We start from the raw sequence: 22363 nt of genomic DNA, 5'->3' as shown, positions 1-22363 counted from the left end.
TGCCATTCTCCTGCCTCAGCCTCCCAAGTGGCTGGGACTACAGGCACCCGCCACCACGCCCGGCTAATTTTTTGTATTTTTAGTAGAGATGAGGTTTCACCGTGTTAGCCAGGATGGTCTCAATCTCCTGACCTTGTGATCCGCCCGCCTTGGCCTCCCAAAGTGCTGGGATTACAGGCGTGAGTTAATGTGCCTGGCCCATTATTTATTTTTAAATTTTATATATATTTTTTGGCCAGGTGCGGTGCCTCACACCTGTAATCCCAGCAGTTTGGGAGGCTGAGGCAGGTGGATCATTTGAGGACAGGAGTTCAAGACTAGCCTGGCCAACATGGTGAAATCCTGTCTCTACTAAAAATACAAAAATTAGCTGGGTGGTAGTGGCGCATGCCTGTAATTCCAGCTACTCGGGAGGCTGAGGCAGGAGAATCGTTTGAGCCTGGAAGGCGGAGATTGTGGTGAGCAGAGATTGCACCACTGCACTCCAGTCTGGGCGACAGAGTGAGACCGTGTCTCAGAAAAAAAAAAAAAAAAAATTTTTTTATTTTTTGAGATAGGGTCTCGCCCTGTTGCCCAGGCTGGAATGTAATAGCATGATCACAACGCACTGCAGCCTCGACCTCCCAGGTACTTTCTCTCAAGAATGATGAAAATTAACTGCAGCCTTGACCTCTCAGGCTCAAGCAATCCTCCTGCCTCAGCCACCTCAGCAGCTGGGATTAGAGGCATGTGCCACCATGCTCAGTGAATTAAAAAAAATAATTTGTAGAGATGAGGTCCTGCTATGTTGCCCAGGCTGGTCTTGAAATCCTGGGCAAAAGTGATTCTCCAGCTTAGGTCTCCCAAAGTGCTGGGATTACAGGAGTGAGCCATTGTGCCTGGCTTTAATTCTCATTACCTAGGAGTAATAATCATTATAGACACTTCTTTATGTACATATACAAATAGATAGATGTACTGTTATAAAAAACAAAATGCTATTTTAAAAATTTTATTTTATTTTTAATATAAAAATGACTATTCGCCGGGCGCGGTGGCTCACGCCTGTCATTCCAGCACTTTGGGAGGCCGAGGCGGGCGGATCACGAGGTCAGGAGATCGAGACCATCCTGGCTAACATGGTGAAACCCCGTCTCTACTAAAAATACAAAAAATTAGCCGGGCGTGGTGGTGCGCGCCTGTAGTCCCAGCTACTCGGAGGCTGAGGCAGGAGAATGGCGTGAACCCGGGAGGCGGAGCTTGCAGTGAGCCGAGATCGCGCCACTGCACTCCAGCCTGGGCGGCAGAGCGAGACTCCATCTCAAAAAAAAAAAAAAAATTCAATTTTAGTGGTATTTAACAAAAGAAAAAGTAAAAATGAAGGAAAAAGTAAACTTAATATATCTTCACCATTACAGATACTATTTCTTAGAAGATCTCGTGCCTAAAAACAGATTAAGAACAAAAGATTAAGAGGCTGGAATTATTATGGCATTTTTTTAGGTTTGTTAATTTTTTCTAACTTCCTACTATGAAAGATGATGTTATTAATATCTAGCAATGTTTTTTCTTCCCACACTTTTATCTCTTGATTTTTGGCAGTTATATATATATATATATATATTTTTTTTTTTTTTTTGAGATGGAATCTCGCTGTTACCCAGGCTGGAGTGCAGTGGCGCGATCTCGGCTCACTGCAAGCTCCGCCCCCCGGGTTCACGCCATTCTCCTGCCTCAGCCTCCCGAGTAGCTGGGACTACAGGTGTCCGCCACCACGCCCGGCTAATTTTTTGTATTTTTAGTAGAGACGGGGTTTCACTGTGTTAGCCAGGATGATCTCGATCTCCTGACCTCAAGATCCACCTGCCTCGGCCTCCCAAAGTGCTGGGATTACAGGCGTGAGCCACCATGCCCGGCAATGGCAGTTATATTTTTATGTTGTCCAGGTTCAAGATATTTAAATTACATTCTGCAACCATAATTCCTATAGTTGTTGTGTGTCAGTTCTACATATAAATGGGCTAAATGTTAACGACCATGGTTTCTCTATTACCATATTCTTTATTTTGACTCAATTCTTGGCATTTTATTTTATTTTAATTTTGAGACAGGGTCTCTCTCTGTCGCCTAGGCTAGAGTGCAGTGGCGTGATCTTGGCTCACTGCAGCCTCTGCCTCCTGTTCTCAAGCAATCCTCTCACCTTGGCCTCCGGAGTAGCTGGGACTACAGGGATATGCCACTGCACTTGGCAATTTTTGTTTGTTTGTTTGTTTGTTTCATACAGATGAGATCTCACCATATTGCCCAGGTTTATCTTGAACTCCAGGGCTCAAGTGATCCGCCTACCTTGGCCTCCAAAAGTGCTAGGATTACAGGCTGGTTGAAGTTTTATTTTCAAGAAGGGCTCAGGCCTGGCATGGTGGCTCCCTCCTGTAATCCCAACACTTTGGGAGGCCAAGGTGGGAGCATCACTTGAGCCCAGGGGTTTGAGACCAGCCTGGGCAATATGAGACTTTATCTCAACAAAAAGCAAACAAAAGTTAGCCAAGTGTGGTGGTGCACACCTGGCTCTTTTAGTGGTGGCTACTCAGGAGGCTGAGGTAGGAGGATTGATTGAGCCCAGGAGGCAGAGGCTGCAGTGAGCCGAGATCACGCCACTGTACTCCAGTCTTGAAGAAGAGCAAGATTCTGTCTAAAAAAAAAAAAAAAAAAAAAGAGCTCAGGGCTCATATGTCACAAGTCTTTTCATGCCTGAGAATGTCTTCCTACTGCTTTCATATTTGAATAAAATCTTCATTGTTTATAATATTCTTTTTTTTCTGGTTATCTATCAATCTGCATACTCAGTTTATAATATTCTTGAGTTCTACTTTCTTTCCCTGAAAAGTGTGTGGACAGGATATTGTTCCTCTTGTATTAAATGTTGGGAATAACTCAGAGGTAAGCCTAATTTTTTCCTCCATGTAAATGATTTGCTTTTTGCCTCTGGATACTTGAAGAATTCTTTCTTTATCCCCAAAGCTTAATAAGTACATAAGGATATATCTGGCCAAATTATATTAGAACACACTATACTCTTAAAATCTGCAGATTTGCCAGGCATGATGGCTCACGCCTGTAATCCCAGCACTTTGGGAGGCTGAGGTGGGCTGATCACTTGAGGTCAGCAGTTTGAGACCAGCCTGACCAACATGGTGAAATCCCATCTCTACCAAAAATACAAAATTAGCCAGGCATAGTGGCACATGCCTGTAATCCCAGCTACTCGGGTGGCTCAGGTAGGAGAATTGCTTGAACCCGGGAGGCGGAGGTTGCGGTGAGCCAAGATCGCGCCATTATACTCCAGCCTGGGCAACAACAGCAAAAACTCCATCTCAAAAACAAACAAACAAACAAACAACAAAAAAAAACCTTTAGATTTTACTTGATTCAGAAACTTTTAATGTATTATACCTTGTTCTTATTTTTAAAAATTAAAATTGAAGTTACATATGCACATAAAACGGCAAGTCGCTTCTCAAGCTTTTAAGGAAAAAATTGACCATCTATTCCCTTTCCTGCGCATTTTCTGTTCCCCAGATATGCCCATTTTTAACTCTTTTAGCAGATCCACTTAGTATTTATTTTTCCACCAATAACACTTTTTTTTTCTTTCTTTTTTTTTTTGAGATGGAGTCTTGCTCTGTCTTCCAAGTCCAGGTTGGAGTGCAGTGCAGTGGCACAATCTTGGCTCCACTGTAACCTCCGCCTCCCAAGTTCAAGCGATTCTCCTGCCTCAGCCTCCCGAGTAACTGGGATCACAGGTATTTGTCACCACACTCAAATAATTTTTCTAATTTGAGTAGAGAGGATTTCACCATGTTGACCAGGCTGGTCTCGAACTCCTGACCTCAAGTGATCTGGCCATCTTGGCCTCCCAAAGTGCTGGGATTATAGGAGTGAGCCTCTGTGCCCAGCAATAGCATAGTTGCTTTTTTTTTTTTTTTTTTTTAGACAGAATTTCACTCTTGCTGCCCAAGCAGGAGTGCAATGGCGCCAGCTTGGCTCACTGTAACCTCTGCCTCCCAGGTTCAAGCAATTCTCCTGCCTCAGCCTCCCGAGTAGCTGAGACTATAGGTATGCGCCACCAAACCTGGCCAATTTTCTGTATTTTTAGTAGAAACGGGGTTTCACCAAGTTAGACAGGCTGGTCTCAAACTCCTGACCTCAGGTGATCCGCCTGCCTCTGCCTCCCAAAGTGCTGCCAGTAGCATTCTTATACTGGTATTTCTCGGGTTTTCCATTTCAGGAATAATCTGATTTTCCATTGTGGAAAACAGGACTTAACTTATTTTCATCATCAACCCTGCTCCCATCATATACACCCATACTTCCTTATGCCTTTTACCTTCCCAATAATTGTTATATTATTTTGGTCAGCTCAATAATCGATGCTTAAATTATTATGACTTCAGCTCCATGTATTAGCTACTAACTATAGAAGAGGACGATTTCACTCTTCCCTCATGTGTCCAACATACTAACCTCCTCTCATCATTCCAAAGTAATTAAATCATAATTTGGGTTAGACTGTATCAGTGATTGCATTAGCATGCATATTTAAATATTAGTTACAGGCCAGGCTTGGTGGCTTAGGCCTGTAATCTTAGCATTTTGGGAGGCTGAGGTGGGTGGATCACTTGAGGTCAGGAGTTCGAAACCAGCCTGGCCAACATGGTGAAACTCCATCTCTGTTAAAAATACAAAAAAAATTAGCCACGCGTGGTGGTGCATCCTATAATCCCAACTACTTGGGAGGCTGAGGCAGGAGAATCACTTGAACTCAGGAGGCAGAGGCTGCAGTGAGCTGAGATCAGCCACTGCACTCGAGCCTGGGCAACAGAGTGAGACTCTGTCTCAAAAAAAAAGAAAAAAAAAAAAAACTAGTTACAGCTGAACCACGCAGTCGCTAAGAATTTTTTCACCTGCACATTTTTGTAGTTTGCCTTGGTGTGAATAATCGCCTTCTTGATTTTCTAGGTGCTTACCAATACAACTCCAAACTAACTACTAAGTGCTCCAAATCATCTCAAAATGTTGAAACACATTACATTGTGTCATTTTCATCAGAAGAAATATGATCATCTTGAATAAATCATTCCCAAGTTTTCTGACCTATTCCATTCTGGTCTGGTTGCCATTTACACTGGGTGTACATGTGTTAGCCTGGAATCTCCCTTCATCATCATCGTGGGGATTCATTTTATCTTAATTGAATGTCCTTTTTTTTTTTTTTTTTGAGACGGAGGCTCACTCTGTCGCCAGGCTGGAGGGCAGTGGTGCAATCTTGGCTCACTGCAATCTCCGCCTCCCAGATTCAAGTGATTCTCCTGCCTCAGCCTCCTGAGTAGCTGGGATTACAGGCATGCACCACCATGCCCGGCAAATTTTTTTTTTTTTTTGTATTTTTAGTAGAGATGGGGTTTCTCCATGTTGGCCAGGATGGTCTTGATCTCATGACCTCGTGATCTGCCCATTTTGGCCTCCCAAAGTGCTGGGATTACAGGCATGAACCACCACACCTGGCCTGAATGTCCTTTTTCCTTCCTTTCCTTCCCTTCCTTTCCTTCCTTCCCTCCCTCCCTCCCTCCCTTCCTTCCTTCCTTCACACCCAGCCTGAATGTCCTTTGTCCCTCCTTTTTTTCCTTTTTTCCTTTCTTCCTTCCTTCCTTCCTCCCTCCCTCCCTCCCCCCTCCCCTCCCCTCCCCTCCCCTCCCTTCTCCTTCCTTCCTTCCCTCCCTCTATCCCTCCCTCCCTCCCTCTCTTTCTTCTCTTTCTTTCTTCTCTCTCTCTCTCTTTTTTTTTGAGCAGAGTCTCCCTCTGTTGCTCAGGCTGGAGTGCAATGATGTGATCTAGGCTCACTGCAACCTCTGCCTCCCAGGTTCAAGCATGAATGCCCTTTTTCTTATATCCTGTGTCTTCCTCTTTCTTAGTTTATGCTAAGGTTTTGGTGTTACATAAACTCTAGCAGCTTTCCTTTTTTGATTTAATCTTTAATTTTTGTGGGTACATGCTAGGTACATATACTGATGGGTTACATGAGATATTTTGATACAGGCATACAATATGTAATAATCACATCGGGGTAAACGGAGGTATCCATTACCTCAAGCATTTATCCCTTGAGTGACAAACAATCCAATTATACTCTCGTAGTTATTTTAAAATGTACAATTAAATTGTTTTTGACTATAGTTACCCTGTTGCACTAGCAAATATTAGGTTTTATTCATTCTTTCTAACTAATTTTTTGTACCCATTAACCATTCCCCCCTCCCCCCACGCCCCCACACTCTCTACCCTTTCCAGCCTCTGGTAGCCAACCTTCTACTCTCTATCTCCATGAGTTACATTGATTTTTAGCTCACACAAGCAAGTAAGTGAAAACATGTAGTTTGTCTTTCCATGCCTGGTTTATTTCACTTAACATAATGACCTCCAGTTCCATCCATGTTGTAGCAAATGACAGGATCTCATTCTTTTTTATGTCTGAATAGTACTCAATAGTGTATTTGTACCACGTTTTCTTTATCCATTCATCTGTTGATGGACACTTAGGTTGCTTCCAGATCTTGGCTATTGTGAATAGTGCTGCAATAAACATGGGAACGCAAATATCTCTTCAATATACTGATTTCCTTTCTTGTGGGTATATACCTAGGAGTGGGATTGCTGGATTGTATGGTAGCTCCATTTTTCGTTTTTTGAGGAGCCTTCAAACTGTTACTCATAGTGGCTGTACTAATTTACATTCCCATCAACAGCATATGAGAGTTCCCCTTTCTCCACAACCTTGCCAGGATTTGCTACTGCCTCACTTTTGGATAAAAGGCATTTTAACTAAGGTGAGATGACATCTCATTGTTTTTATTTGCATTTCTCTGATGATCAATGATGTTGAGCACCTTTTCATATATCTGCTTGACATTTATTTGTATACAGACTTCTTTTGAGAAATGTCTATTCAGATCTTTTGCCCATTTAAAAGCCCAGATTAGGTTTTTTCCTATAGAGTTGTTTGAGTTCCTTCTATATTTTGGTTATTAATCCCTTGTCAGATGGGTAGTTTGCAAATATTTTCTCTCATTCTGTGGGTTGTCTCTTCACTTTATTGATTGTTTCCTCTGCTGTACAAAAGCTTTTTAACTTGATATGATCCCATTTGTCCATTTTTGCTTTGGCTGCCTATGCTTGTGGGGTATTACTCTAGAAATCTTTGCTCCGACTAATGTCCTGGAGACTTTCCTCAATGGTTTCTTGTAGTAGCTTCAAAGTTTGAGGTCTTAGATTTAGGTCTTTAACCATTTTGATTTGATTTTTGTATATGGAAAGAGACAGGGGTTTAGTTTCATTCTTTTGCATATGGATATCCAGTTTTCCTAGCACCATTTATTAAAGAGATTGTCCTTTCCCCAACGTATATTCTTGGCACCTTTGTCAAAAATGAGTTCACTGAAGGTGTATGGATTTATCTCTGGTTCTTTATTCTGTTCCACTGACCTATATGTCTGTTTTTATGCCAGTACCATGCTGTTTTGGTTACCAAAGCTCTGTAGTATAATTTGAAGTCAGGTAATATGATTCCTGTAGTTTTGTTCTTTTTGCTTAGGATAGCTTTGGCTATTCTGGGTCTTTTGTAATTCCATGTAATTTTTTTTTTTTTTGAGATGGAGTCTTGCTCTGTTGCCCAGGCTGGAGTGCAATGGCACAGTCTCAGCTCACTGTAACCTCCGTCTCATGTGATTCTCCCACCTCAGTCTCCCAAGTAGCTGGGATCACAGGTGCCCACCACCACGCTCAGCTAATTTTTGTATTTTTAGTAGAGATGGGGTTTCACCACATTGGCCAGGCTGGTCTCGAACTCCTGACCTCAAATGATTCACCTGCCTTGGCCTCCCAAAGTGCTGGGATTACAGGCATGAGCCACCATGCCCAGCCAATTTCATATAAATTTTAGGATTGCTTTTTCTATTTCTGTGAAGCATGTTATTGGTATTTTGATAGGGATTGCATAAAATCTGTAGATTGCAGCCAGGCGTGGTGGCTCATGCCTGTAATCTCAGCACTTTGGGAGGCTGAGGTGGGTGGGTCACGTGAGGTCAAGAGTTCGAGACCAGCCTGGGCAACATGGTGAAACCCCGTCTCCACTAAAAATACAAAAATTAGCTGGGCGTGGTGGTGGGCGCCTGTAATCCCAGCAACTTGGGCAGCTGAGGCAGGAGAATCGCTTGAGCCTGGGAGGTGGAAGGTGCAGTGAGCTGAGATCATGCCACTGTACTCTAACCTGGGATATAGAGCAAGATGCTCTCTCAAGAAAAAAAAAAAAAAAATCTGTAGATTGCTTTGAGGAGTAATTGTAACAACTACATTGTAATAATACTGATTTTTTTCAATCCATGAACATGGAATATCTTCCCACTTTTTGTGTCCTCTTCAAATTATTGCATCAATATTTTATAATGTTCATTGTAGACATCTTTTGCTTCTTTGGTTAAGTTAATCCCCAGGTATTTTATTTTATTTGTAGCTATTATAATAGAATTACTTTCTTGATTTCTTTTTCAGATTCTTTTTTTTTTTTTTGAGACTGAGTCTTGCTCTGTTGCCCAGGCTGGAGTGCAGCGGCACCATCTTGGCTCACTGCAAGCTCTGCCTCCCAGCTTCAAGCACTACTCATGCGTCAGCCTCCCAAGTAGCTGGGACTACAGGCACATGCCACCATGCCCGGCTAATTCTTTTTCAGATTCTTTGCTGTTAGCACATAGAAATACTACTGATTTTCATATGTTGATTTTGTATCCTGGAACTTTACTGTATTTATCAGTTCTAATAGTTTTTCATGGAGTCTTTAGGTTTTTCCAAATATAAAATTATATCATCTGCAAACACAGATAATTTGACTTCTTCCTTTCCAATTTAGATGCCCTTTATTTCCTTCTCTTGTTTGACTGCTTTAGCTAGGACTTCCAGTACTATGTTGGGTAACAGCAGTAAAAGTGTGCATCCTTGTCTAGTAGCTTTCTGAAAACAGATGCATGGAAAGCAAATGTCTAAAAAGTTCTCATTCTACTCTCATATTTGATTGATAGTTTGATTAGATAGAAATAAGAATGTTAAAGGCATTGTTTATAGTTGCCAGTGTTGCTGTTAGGAAGTTCAAAGCTATTTTAATTCCTTTGTATATGATATCCTCTCTCCTTTCCGGGAGCTTGTAAGGTCTCTTTGTTAGCAGTTATAAAATTTCACAATGATAAACTTGGTATGTTTCTTTTCTCCATTTTACTGGGAACTCAGTTTCCTTTCAGTCTAGAAATCCAGCTCCTTTTATCCTAAGAAAAATTAAAAAATAATTTCACTGATGTTTTCTTCCCCCTTCATTTCTTTCTTTCTAGAAATCCATGTTCTAATTCGGAGGCATTAATTCATTAATTACATTTAATCATCTTTGTATTTCATTTCTATGAAATTCTAATTTCTTTCTTTTCTTTCTTTCCCTCCCTTCCTTCCTCCCTCCCTCCTTCTCTTTCTCCCTCTCTTTCTTTCATTTTTTGAGACAGGGTCTCGCTCTGTCACCCAGCCTGGAGTACAGTAGTACAACCATGGCTCACTGCAGCCTCAACCTCTTAGACTCAAGCGATCCTCCAACCTCAGAGATTCCAATTTCTTTTTTTTTTTTTTTTTTTTTTTTTTTTTGAGACGGAGTCTTGCTCTGTCGCTGGGCTGGAGTGCAGTGGCCGGACCTCAGCTCACTGCAAGCTCCGCCTCCCGGGTTCCCGCCATTCTCCTGCCTCAGCCTCCCGAGTAGCTGGGACCACAGGCGCCCGCCACCTCGCCCGGCTAGTTTTTTGTATTTTTAGTAGAGACGGGGTTTCACCGTATTAGCCAGGATGGTCTCGATCTCCTGACCTCGTGATCCGCCCGTCTCGGCCTCCCAAAGTGCTGGGATTACAGGCTTGAGCCACCGCGCCCGGCGATTCCAATTTCTTAAACGATTTTCTTTTTTACCTAGATCACTCATATCTGAAACCATTCCTTTTTGCCAACAATTTGATTTTCAGTGGTGTTTATTCCATTCTTTTGCTATTTTAAAATGTATTAATTCTGTAATTATTTAAACCTGGTTTTTTTTTTTTTTTTTGAGACCGAGTCTCACTCTGTCGCCCAGGCTGGAGTGCAATGGCACGAGATTGGCTCACTGCAACCTCTGCCTCCCCAGTTCAAGTGATTCTCCTGCCTCAGCCTCCCAAGTACCTGGGACTACAGGCACATGCCACCACGCCCGGCTAATTTTTGTATTTTTAGTAGACACGGGGTTTCACTGTGTTAGCCAGGATGGTCTCCATCTCCTGACCTTGTGATCCACCCGCCTCTGCCTCCCAAAGTGCTGGGATTATAGGCATGAGCCATTGCAACCGGCCAATCCTCTTTTTTTTTAGTTCTATAATATCCTCTTTTTTATCATCTCATTGCTGAACTTTTATTTATTAAATTCATGTTTTAATAAGTAGTTTTATGGTTATACAGTTGCATAGTTTTAAGAAAATTTCTTTTATTTCGTGAGCTATATTCGTTTCAGGATAGCTTCTTTGTCTTTTACAGGATATTTTTCTTGCTTTCATTTTGTTTTCTGTAGCATATTTGTACGGCTGACATTCTGATTCTTTTGATCTTATTCATGCTTGAGTCACGGCTCTGCCTGGATGTTTTGTTTGTTTTGATATAACACAAATGAATTGTCTCTTTTCCTTCTGTATCTGATATCAGTTACCATGTAAGTACTGGTGTGGAGAAACTGGGGATCTTAATCCCACTTGGTGGGATTATAAAACAGTGAAAATGCCATGGAAACAGTATGTAGCTTCCTCAAAAAATTAAACATCATAGTTCTCTATCATATGATCCAGTAATCTCACTTCTAAATATATATCCAAAAGAACTGAAAGCAAGGTCTTGAAGAGATGTCTGTACACCCACGTTCACTGCAGCACTATTCACAACAGTCAAGAGGTGGCAGCAACTCAAATGTCTGTCAGAAGATAAATGGATGACAAAATGTGGTATATACATACAATGGAATATTATTCAGTCTTTAAAAAAAGGAAATCCAGTTATGTGCTACAACATGGACATTATGCTAAGTAAAATAAGTAAATAAGTAAAATAAAAAGACAGTCACAAAAAGACAAATATTGTATGATTTCACTTACATGAGACATTTAAAGTAGAATCATAGGTAGCAAGGACTTGTGGGGAGAAAAAAAATGGGGAGTTGTTGTTTGATGGGTATAGAATTTCAGATTTGCAAGATGAAAGTTCTCGAGATCTGTTTCACCACAATTTGAACACATTTAACACTACTGAACTGTTCACTTAAAAATAGCCAGTTAGGGCCGGGCGCGGTGGCTCAAGCCTGTAATCCCAGCACTTTGGGAGGCCGAGATGGGCGGATCACGAGGTCAGGAGATCGAGAGACGATCCCGGCTAACACGGTGAAACCCCGTCTCTACTAAAAAATACAAAAAAATAGCCAGGCGAGGTGGCGGGCGCCTGCAGTCCCAGCTACTCGGGAGGCTGAGGCAGGAGAATGGCGTAAACCCGGGAGGCGGAGCTTGCAGTGAGCTGAGATCCGGCCACTGCACTCCAGCCTGGGTGACAGAGCAAGACTCCGTCTCAAAAAAAAAAAAAAAAAAAAAAAAAAATATATATATATATATATATATATATATAGCCAGTTAGGGCCGGGCATGGTGGCTCACGCCTGTAATCCCAGCACTTTGGGAGACTGAGGCGGGTGGACTACGGGTCAGGAGTTCAAGACCAGCCCGGTCAATATGATGAAACCCCGTATCTACTAAAAATACAAAAATTAGCTGGGTGTGGTGGTGGGTGCCTGTAGTCCCAGCTGCTTGGGAGGCTGAGGCAGGAGAATCGCTTGAATCTGGGAGGCAGAGGTTGCAGTGAGCCCAGATTGCACCATTGCATTCCAGCCTGGGCAATAGAGCAAGACTCCATCTCAAAAAAAAAGTCCACTTAGAATGGGCCGGGCATGGTGGCTCATGCCTGTAATCTCAGCACTTTGGGAGGCCAAGGTAGGTAGATCACTTGAGGTCAGGAGTTCGAGACCAGCCTGGCCAACATGGTGAAACTCCATCTCTACTAAAAATACAAAAAATAGCTGGGCATGGTGGTGCATACCTGTAATCCCAGCTACTCAGGAGGCTGAGGCAGGAGAATCACTTGAACCCAGGAGGCAGAGTCGCAGTAAGCCAAGATTATACCACTGCACTCTAGCCTGGGTGACAGAGTGAGACTCCATCTCAAACAACGAAAAACAAAAACAAAAAACAAACCAAAACAAAACAAACCAAAAAAACAAAACAAAACAAAGACAAACAAAAAACCAAAGGTTAGAATGGTACATTTTATGTTGTTTTTTTCACCGCTTTTTTTTTTTAAAGGGGGTTTTATAACATTGTCAGAAAGACAGTCTTGTTCTTCTCACAGCTGCTTTGCCTGACTCTTATGCAGGATTTGGCTCTACCTTGGCAAGAAAAGACAGAAACAGGCTTACGCAGTGAAGAAAAGCCTTCATCTTGTCTCATGGGAAAAATATTCACATACTTTTGTCAATTTCACACAGTATAGTCTAGTTTTCATTCCCTCTTTCCCACCCACTGGGTGGTTTTATTTTGTTTTAAGACAAGGATAATTGCCAGAAGAAAACACCCTAGGGCTTACTTCTGTAGGATGGATCCCTTAATGACCAGCTCTTCATCCAAGTCTGCTTCATTAGCCATGAAGAGCAGCCTCTTTCCTGTGCTGTCCACTCCAATGAAGTCACGCTGCTCCACTGAATCATACAAAAGAAAAAAAAAAATCAAATAAAGCCATTTGCCCTGCCTGCATGAATAAGCCAGGGAACACAGTATCTGCTCAGTGCTCTTGGAACCAACACAGGATTGAAGGGTGGGTGCAGTGGCTCACGCCTGTAATCCCAATACTTTGGGAGGCCGAGTTGGGTGGATCACCTGGGGTCAGGAGTTTGAGACCAGCCTGGCCAACATGGTGAAACACTGTCTCTACTAAAAATACAAAAATTAGCCGAGTGTGGTAGTATGCCCTGTAGTCCCAGCTGCTTGGGAGGCTGAGGCAGAATTACTTGAACCTGGGAGGTGGAGGTTGCAGTGAGCTGAGATCGTGCCACTGTAGTACACTCCAGCGTGGGTGACAGAGTGAGATTCCATCTCAAAAAAAACAAAAACAAACAAACAAAAAAACCACAGGATTGAGATGAGAGAGGAGCCATAATAAGTGTGTTAGGCCATTCTGCGTTACCATAAAGAATCTGTGACTAGGTAATTTACAAAGAAATACTTATAATTTATAATTGTCTCATGGTTCTGCAGGGTATACAGGAAGCATACAGGAGGTTTCTGCGGAAGCCTCAGGGACCTTTTTACTCATGGTAGAAGGTAAAGTGAGAGCAGAATAGTCACATGGCAAGAGAGGGGAATAAGAGAGAGCTGGGGGCAAGATGCCACATACCTTTAAACGAGAACTCACTCACTATCACAAGAACAGCACCAAGCCATGAGAGATCCGCACCCATGACCCAAACACCTCCCCCGAGGCCCTATCTCCAAAACTGGGGATTACATTTCAATATGAGATTTGGGGGAACATGCAAACTATACCAATGAGTGTCCTATAGCACATGCCATGGTATTTAAAACATGGGTGATCAAATTTGTTTTGTACTGCTCTAAAGGATATTATCAAGTTAATTGGTGAAGTTTAAATAAAGTCTGTATATTGAAGTATGGTACCAACGTAATTTCCTGTTTTTAGAGACTATCATTTTTGGAGGAGATGGAGGAAATACATATCGACATATTTAAAGACAAAGGAAAATCATATCTGCAACTTATTCTCAGATAGCTCAGAAAATAATTATATATATTATATTATGTATGCCTTATATATATATATTGAATATATATTACAAAGAAAGAGAGATGCTGGGCAGTGGTTCATGCCTGTAATTCCAGCACTTTGGGAGGCTGAGGCAGAAGCATCATTTAAGCCCAGGAATTCGAGATCAGCCTGGGCAACACTGCAAGACCTCATCTCTACAAATAATTAAAAAATTAGCTGGGCATGGTGGCACGTACCTATAGTGAGGAAGCTGAGACAGGGGGATCCCTTTAGCCTGGGAGGCTAAGGCTGCAGTGAGCCATGACTGCTGTAGTACACTCCAGCTTGGATGACAGACCAAGACCTTCTCTCAAAAATAAATAAATAGGCCGGGCATGGTGGCTCACGCCTGTAATCCCAGCACTTTGGGAGGCCAAGGCAGGTGGATCACCTGAGGTCAGGAGTTCCAGCCCAGCCTGGCCAACATGGTGAAACCCGTCTCTACTGAAAATAAAAAAATCAGCTGCTGAGTGTGGTGGCGGGCGCCTGTAACCCCAGCTACTTGGGAGACTGAGGCAGGAGACTCACTTGAACCCAGGAGGCAGAGGCTGCACTGAGCTGAGATCACGCCACTGCACTCCAGCCTGGGCAACAGAGCGAGACTCCATCTCAGTAAATAAATAAATAAATAAATAAGTAATGTTACTTTATTTATTTAGGGCACTTCATTTTTTTTTTTTTTTTTAAAGAATTTTCTCTCTGCAAATAATAACCCAGGTCTTCTTACTGTGAAAATGGGAATAATATTATTTAAATCATTCACATTCAATCAACATTAACTACAGGCAGTAGATTCTATGCTATGTATAAGGCATTTTAAAAAGTGTATATTTTATTATGTGTGAATGGTTCTTGGTAGACAGTGATCTTACAGGCTGCTATATTATTGCTATTTTCTATGTCATACTTCTCTTCCCCAACTAGATTATAAACTTTTCAAAGGCAGGCTTCTGATTCTTTTATATCTTCCATAACATCTAGTACAGTGTTACATACTTAATAATATGTGCTACTAAACTGTACACTATCTATACCTTACAGAAACATTTTCACATAGTGACAAAATAGCAGAATGATTAAGAACAGAAGTTCTGGAGCCAGAACACCTGGGTATGAATCCCAGCTTAGCCAATTATCAGTTTATGTTACAGCAATTTACTTAACTTCTCTGTTCCTCAGTTTCATCTATAAAATGGGGATAATAATAGTGTTTGTCTCATGGGTTTATTATGTAGATTAAGTGAATTAATATTTGTAAAGCATTTATAATAGTGTTATTAACTAAAACATTAAATAAAATGTTAAGTTTAAAAATTAAACAAAATACACCCTCTAATTCTCACAACAACCAAATAAAGCAATGCCTCAATACCTCTTTATAAAGGAGAAACAGAAAGTTTAGCTCTAGAAAAAATGAGATCTGTAAAGATGAATTTGCTTCCTACTGACAGACAATGGCTGCTAAATAACAGAATATGTTTCACTGTTGGCTAAAGCTGCCTGTATACCTATAACCAAATATACTATTCAATTGTGCAATATGTTTAGTTCAGGTACTTGAAAATATTTAAAGTCACCAATCAGATGGTGTCTGGTCATCTTATATGCAGTGTTTGAATATAAATGAGGAAAAACAATTATAAAAAAAATATATGTTAGGGTTTTTTGTTCAATAACCAAATGAAATCCAAAAAAGGAAGAGCAAATGCTGCCAATTTGAAGCTAAATTTTGCAGAGAATTTCAAATGCCACATAGCAGCTTAGACATATATCAATTTATACATTACATGGAAACTTGAGAATGTAACAAAGTCTGTAAGGGTCTCATTATGAGTCAGCCATTTAAAAAAGAAACACGGAGATGTTATTTTTGGATATAATTTGGAATGCTTTCCCTACCCAAGTCCTAAGGCTCACAGAAACCTTGAATCACTGATGTCCTGGGAGCAATAATTTCCAGCCAGCCAATTTTTTAGCTATGTTGCACTTTAGTCCCTTTTCTCTCCCTCTCAGACCCTCCACCTTGTATTGCTTCTTTACAGCTATCATAGTAACTGGGACTTCAGAATGTGATACAAATTATAGAAACTTGGAAAGGTTTCTTTCTGTTCTGCTTTAGCAAAATATGAATTTCACTTTGGGAGCAGAGCAGGTAATTGTAGAATGTCTTCCTAAGAAGAAAGGCTACACAAACTTAAGAAAGCAGATAAAACTGAACTTCTATTTAAAAAAAAAAAAAATCTGTCATATTCAAGTATTCACGTTTTTTCCCCTAGTTGACTTTTACTTCTCTGACTGATTCTTCTGTCTCATCTACACACATTTTGCTTATCCATTCATTCATTGATTCATTCATTCTACCAATAAATATCTTTGTACACCTACCCTATGGCAGGTGCTATGTCTAGAGCTGGGAATTCCAACTCATTTTATAAGGCCAGCATGATCCTGATGCCAAAACCAGGCAAGGATATCATGAGAAAGGAAAAGGCAAATTTACTCATTAGCAAGTCAAAATAGTATGTCAAGTAGATTAAGAAGGCTCACAAACTTGTTGGAGCTCCTCCTATCCAAAAGTAAGGTTAGTTCCTTATCCTTTATATCTGGGCTTGCTCAGTAACTAGCTTTGAACAGAGTGCAGCTGAAGTGACAGTGTGTGTTCTGAGTTTAGGCTTCAAGAGACTTTGTAGCTTCTGCAGTCATGCTTAGAACCTGTAAACAAGCCTGGGCTAACCCCCTGGATGGTAAGAGACTAGTCGAAAAGAAAAATCCAGCTGTCAAGGCTGAGGCTCTCTATGTATATTTTTCTTTTTTTTTGGAGGTGCGGTCTTACTCTGTCGCCCAGGTTGGAGTGCAGTGGCACGACCTTGGCTCACTGCAACCTCCGCCTCTTGGGTTCAAGCAATTCTCCTGCCTCAACCTCCCAAGTAGCTGGGACCACAGGCATGTGCTACCATGTCCAGCTAACTTTTGTATTTTTAGTAGAGATGGGGTTTTGCCATGCTGGCCAGGCTGGTCTCGAACTCCTGACCTCAGGTGATCCACCCACCTCCCAAAGTGCTGAGATTACAGGTGTGAGCCACTGGGTCCAGCCAAGGCTCCATACATATTAATGAGCCCAGTTACGGGAGACTAAGATAAGAATGATAGTTGCCTCCTGGTATTCACATCCTTGTATATCCCTTCTTGAATGTGGGCTGGCCTAGTGACTTGCTTCTAACCAACAGAACGTGGCAAAGGTAATAAAATGTTACTTCTATAATTAGGTTACATAAGATTGTGACTTCTGTCTTTCTAGAAGAGTTTTTCCCTTGCTGGCTTTGATGAAGTAAGTTTCCATGCTGGAAAGGCCCAAGTAATAAAGAAAGGAAGGTAGCTTCTGGCTAATAGCTTGGTGGAAACTGAGGCTCAGTCCAACAGTCCTGAGGGAAATGAAATTCTCCCAATAACCAAGTAAGCTTGGAACCAAATCTCTTCCCAGTTGAGCCTTCAGATGAGACTCCAGCCCTAGCTGATATCTTGACTGCAGCCTTCTGAAAGACTCTGGTGGACCCAGCTAAGCCATGCCTGGATTATTGGCTCACAGTATTGTTTTAAACTGTTAAATGTGTGGCAACTTTTATAAGTAATTGTTAATACATGAGCTGACATCACTTGAACAGAGATGAGCCATCTCAGCTACACTTAGGCCAAACTGCCAACCTACAGACTCATAAGCAAGTAAATGTTTGTTGTTTTAAGCCACTAGAGTTTAGGAACGTTTGTTATGTAGTAAAAATTAATACAATGTGTAAAAGGATAATAAGCCATGACCAAGTTGGGTTTATCCCAGGTATCATCATCATATCATCAGAGAAAAACCATATAACCACTTGATAGATGCAGAAAAAGCATCTGATAAAATTTATATACTTAGGCCAAGAAACTCCCAATAAATCAGAACTTAGGAACTTTCTAAATCTGATGAGAAGTACCTATAAAAATGTATAATAGGCTGGGCATGGTGGCTCATGCCTATAATCCCAGCACTTTGGGAGGCCAAGGCAGGTGGATCATTTGAGGCTAGGAGTTGGAGATCAGCCTGGCTAACATGGTAAAATCTCATCTCTACCAAAAACACAAATATTAGCTGGGCGTGGTGGCACATGCCTGTAATCCCAGCTACTTGGGAGGCTGAGGCAGTAGAATCGCTTGAACCCAGGAGGTGGAGGTTGCAGTGAGCCAAGACTGTGCCGCTGCACTCTAGCCTGGATGACAGAGAGAGACTGTCTCAAAACAAACACACACACCTATAGTAATAAACATCATTTTAACTGGAGGGATGTTGAAAATATTCCTTTTAAAATCAGGAATGAGAAAAGGGTGCCAACTAGCATCATTTTGTACTCACAATTTTATTGGAGGTCCTGGCCAGCACAGTAAGACAAGAAAAAGAAACTAGAAACTTAGACTATGGGGTGGGGGTGGGGGGGTCTACAGCCATATCACCCTGAAGGCATCTGATTTCATCAGATCTATGCTGGGTCAGGCCTAGTTAGTACTTGCATGGAAGTCTGCTTGGGAATACCATGTGATAAAAAAACAAACAAACAAACAAAGAAAAAACTATTGTGAGACCTTTGTCAAATAATACAAAATTTCACTTAGATAGGAGGAATAAGTTCATGAAGAGACCTAACACAACCTGGTGACTAGTAAGTAACAATGTACTGTATTCTTGAAAATTCCTAAGAGAGTAGATTTTAAGTGTTTACACTTGAAGCACTTTGGAAACAAAAAGATCCTATAAGCTCCCCCTCCCATCCCAAGAAAAAGAGAGGAAAACAATGTTTCATGCAAATAATCAAGAATCAGAATGATGTTGGGCTTCTTAATAGAAAAGCTAGAAGAGAGTAAAACAAAACAAAACAAACAAAAACCTTCAAAATTCTGAGGGGATATGATTTCCAAGAGAAGTTTATATCCAGCCAAAATATCAAACAACTATGTGGGCAGAATAAAGACATTTTCAGGGATGCAAAAGCTCAAAAATTTACTTCTTACAATCTCTATCTCAGGAGGCTTCCAGGGGATATGTCCTACAGAAAATGTGGGTGTAAAGAAAGAAAGAAGAAAACATGAGGTTCAAGACAGTGAAGGCTGAACCTAAAATGACAGCTCTACAGCAGGGCAACTAACTCAGATTAGAAAAGCTTTAGGAGAGGTACCTTGAAGAATTTGAAACTGAGAGGACATCTAGTGTGTTGCAATGTAAGGAGAGGAAATTCACACAACTGGAGCTTGGGTTGAATTAGTAATAAATACAAAGAAAATAAGCAAATGAAAAAGCAATACAATCTTTAGGAAAACAAGGGGAGGAAAGAGAAAAGTAATCATATACTACAAGGCTCAACTGTGAATACTATTTATATAGTCATGATAATATAAACATAAAATATTCAGTTAATTAACAATACAATATGAATAATTATATTAGGAAATTGGGCCGAATACAACGTTGCATACACGTATCGGGGGCAGAGCATGTGGTAAAACACAACCAAATCTTTACATTCTATAGTAAGAAGTGAACAGATAATTCTTAAAGCTAAAAAAATTAAGATACAGCAAATAAAAGCAGGTTATTTGGAGATATGGAGTTAAATGCCAAAAAATTAGCTAAAAACGTTGAAAGTGGCATCTCTAGGGTGAGGATAGATAGGGTGAGGGGCTGCTACTTATTAATTAGATACTCTTTAAATTTTGGGCATATAAAACTTTGATAAAGACAAAAACTAAATTCAAAAAAGAAATAGAAAACACAGGTTATGAAATCAGAAGGCATGAGTTCGAGTTCTGGCTCTTACCACTTACCACTGATGCTATCTTGAGCAACTGTCCACATAATGCTGTTAGGCCATAAATAGGTTAAAAAACAAAACAAAAACTTGGTAAATTAGAAAATTATGGCCGGGTGTGGTGGCTCACGCCTGTAATCCCAGCACTTTGGGAGGCCGAGGCGGGTGGATCACCTGAGGTTGGGAGTTTGAGACCAGCCTGACCAACATGGAGACACCCCGTCTCTACTAAGAATACAAAATTAGCCGGGCATGGTGGCACATGCCTGTAATCCCAGCTACTTGGGAGGCTGAGGCAAGAGAATCACTTGAACTCAGGAGGCAGAGGTTGCAGTGAGCCAAGATCGTGCCATTGCACTCCTTCCTGTGCAACAAGAGTGAAACAGGCCGGGCGTGGTGGCTCATGCCTGTAATCCCAGCATTTTGGGAGGCTGAGGCTGGTGGATCATGAGACCAGCCTGGCCAAGACGGTGACACCCCGTCTCTACTAAAAAATACAAAAAATTAGCTGGGTGCGGTGGCAGGCACCTGTAATCCCAGCTAGTTGGTAGGCTAAGGCAGGAGACTCGCTTGAACTTGGAGGGCAGAGGTTGCAGTGAGCCAAGATTGCGCCACTGCACTCCAGCCTGGGCAACAGAGTGAGACTCTGTCTCAAAAGAAAAAAAAAAATTGAGTATGTGGGAATTTCAAGTCATTTTATTCTTATTTTTTAAATTTTTTATTATTTTTTATTTTCTTTTTCTTTTCTTTTTTTTTGAGAAGTTTTGTTCTTGTTGCCCAGGCTGGAGTGCAGTGGTGATCCCAGCTCACTACAACCTCTGCCTCCCAGGTTCAAGCGATTCTCCTGCTTCAGCCTCCTGAATAGCTGGGATTACAGGCACCCACCTCCACGCCCAGCTAATTTTTGAATTTTTAGTAGAGACAGGGTTTCACCAAGTTGGCCAGACTGGTCTTGAACTCCTGACCTCAGGCGATCCACCCGCCTCAGCCTCCCAAAGTGCTGGGATTACAGGCGTGAGCCACCGTGCCCGGCCCACTTTAAGTTTTTTTTTTTAATGGGGTGGGATTTGGAAGACTGAGAGGAGAAAATAGTTAACACAGAAGCCCAAACAGGTTTTTTTTTTTGGTAGTACAGCTTCAAGAGAAATAAAGAAAGCTGTAGCAAAAGAAATACTGTACTGGCTCAGAACTGCCTGCCAACATCTGTTAGTGCAGAGGGAGCTAAGCTGATCAAGAGGTGACAGCCAAGTAAGAGTTTTCACTCATGGTTCTGAAGTACATTAACATGTACTGATTCCAGTCTGGGCCAAGGCTATATAACTCTGAGAAGTGAGGAGTTTGGGAAATACTACAGTGAATTGGATTGGTTAAATAAAGTAGTTTCCTAGAACATTTTCTTTTCTTTTTTTTGAGACGGAGTCTCGCTCTGTCGCCCAGGCTGGAATGCAGTGGCGCGATCTCGGCTCACTGCAAGCTCCGCCCCCCAGGTTCACACCATTCTCCTGCCTCAGCCTCGCGTGTAGCTGGGACCACAGGCGCCTGCCACCACGCCCGGCTAATATTTTTTTTTTTTTTTTTTTTTGTATTTTTAGTAGAGACGGGGTTTCACCGTGTTAGCCAGGGTGGTCTCAATCTCCTGACCTCGTGATCCACCCGTCTCAGCCTCCCAAAGTGCTGGGATTACAGGAGTGAGCCACCGCACCCGGCCCCTAGAACATTTTCTATTTCAAGTATTCCAAGAGATACAGTGGGACTATAGAGACAATAGTCAATAATTTGTGTCATTAAATCATAATAGTATTAAACAATTACATAGAGGAATGTACAGGGAAAAAAGCCCCCTAACAAACATATTATCTGCAATAAAGCAATATAAATATATTATCTTCTCACTGAAATTGAGAAAAGGAAAGTTAAGTTTCTAACAAGGAATGGAAAACAAATTATTTTTACATATTATTGCAACTTTAAGACATACATGTATATATGGTATCACTGAAATTCTCTTCATATGTGTTGCCTTTACTGTTTGATGTTTGTGAATGTAAACAATTACAGATGTGAGGCTTTTATAAATTCTTTTTTGGTTTTTTGGAGACGGGAGTCTTGCTCTGTTGCTCAGGGTGGAGTGCAGTGGCGCAATCTCAGCTCACAGAAACCTCTGCCTCCCGGGTTCAAGTAATTCTCCTGCCTCAGCCTCCCGAGTAGCTGAGACTATAGGCATGCGCCACCATGCCCAGCTAATTTTTTTGTATTTTTTGTAGAGATAGGGTTTCACCATGTTGATCAGACTGGTCTCGAACTACTGACCTCAAATGATCCTCCTGCCTTGGCCTCCCAAACTGCTGGGATTACAGGCGTGAGCCAGTGCGCCCAGCCTGTAAATTCTTTTAAAAACACAATAGCTAATCTAATTTTCCCCATCAGGTTCCAAGTTTCTTAAAATGCCCTATGATTGGGGAGAGTACAATGAACACTTGTTTGTGTCTCCTTGAGGGGTGGGATATTGTGGCATTTTGGGCTTTTTTTTCCAT

At 41.5% G+C, this 22363-nt stretch overlaps 1 protein-coding gene and 2 long non-coding RNA genes across 10 annotated transcripts in view; 1 reads left to right on the top strand and 2 right to left on the bottom strand.

Moving 5' to 3' along the window:
• EIF2B3 (eukaryotic translation initiation factor 2B subunit gamma) overlaps positions 1 to 22363 on the bottom strand; it is a 147316-nt gene that overhangs the window by 70414 nt on the left and 54539 nt on the right. For all 8 annotated transcript variants that reach the window (XR_013406584.1, XR_013406604.1, XR_013406558.1 and 5 more), the window contains 1 exon segment: positions 12757 to 12868. Coding sequence is in view for 4 of the 8 variants with exons in the window: in XM_028843036.2 (XP_028698869.1) it covers positions 12757 to 12868 (112 nt within the window). In the remaining 4 variants the exon portion in view is untranslated.
• LOC144333841 (uncharacterized) overlaps positions 1 to 22363 on the top strand; it is a 30489-nt gene that overhangs the window by 6322 nt on the left and 1804 nt on the right. The window lies entirely within an intron of this gene.
• LOC144333811 (uncharacterized) lies at positions 5792 to 8586 on the bottom strand. Its single transcript, XR_013402876.1, has 2 exons — positions 8186 to 8586; positions 5792 to 7868 (listed from the first exon to the last, which is right to left on the bottom strand). It is a non-coding gene; the product is annotated as an uncharacterized LOC144333811 (long non-coding RNA).

The sequence above is a fragment of the Macaca mulatta genome, chromosome 1 (assembly GCF_049350105.2).
Source record: "Macaca mulatta isolate MMU2019108-1 chromosome 1, T2T-MMU8v2.0, whole genome shotgun sequence".
Lineage (NCBI taxonomy): Eukaryota > Metazoa > Chordata > Mammalia > Primates > Cercopithecidae > Macaca > Macaca mulatta.
This window is presented reverse-complemented; position numbering and strand designations above follow the sequence as displayed.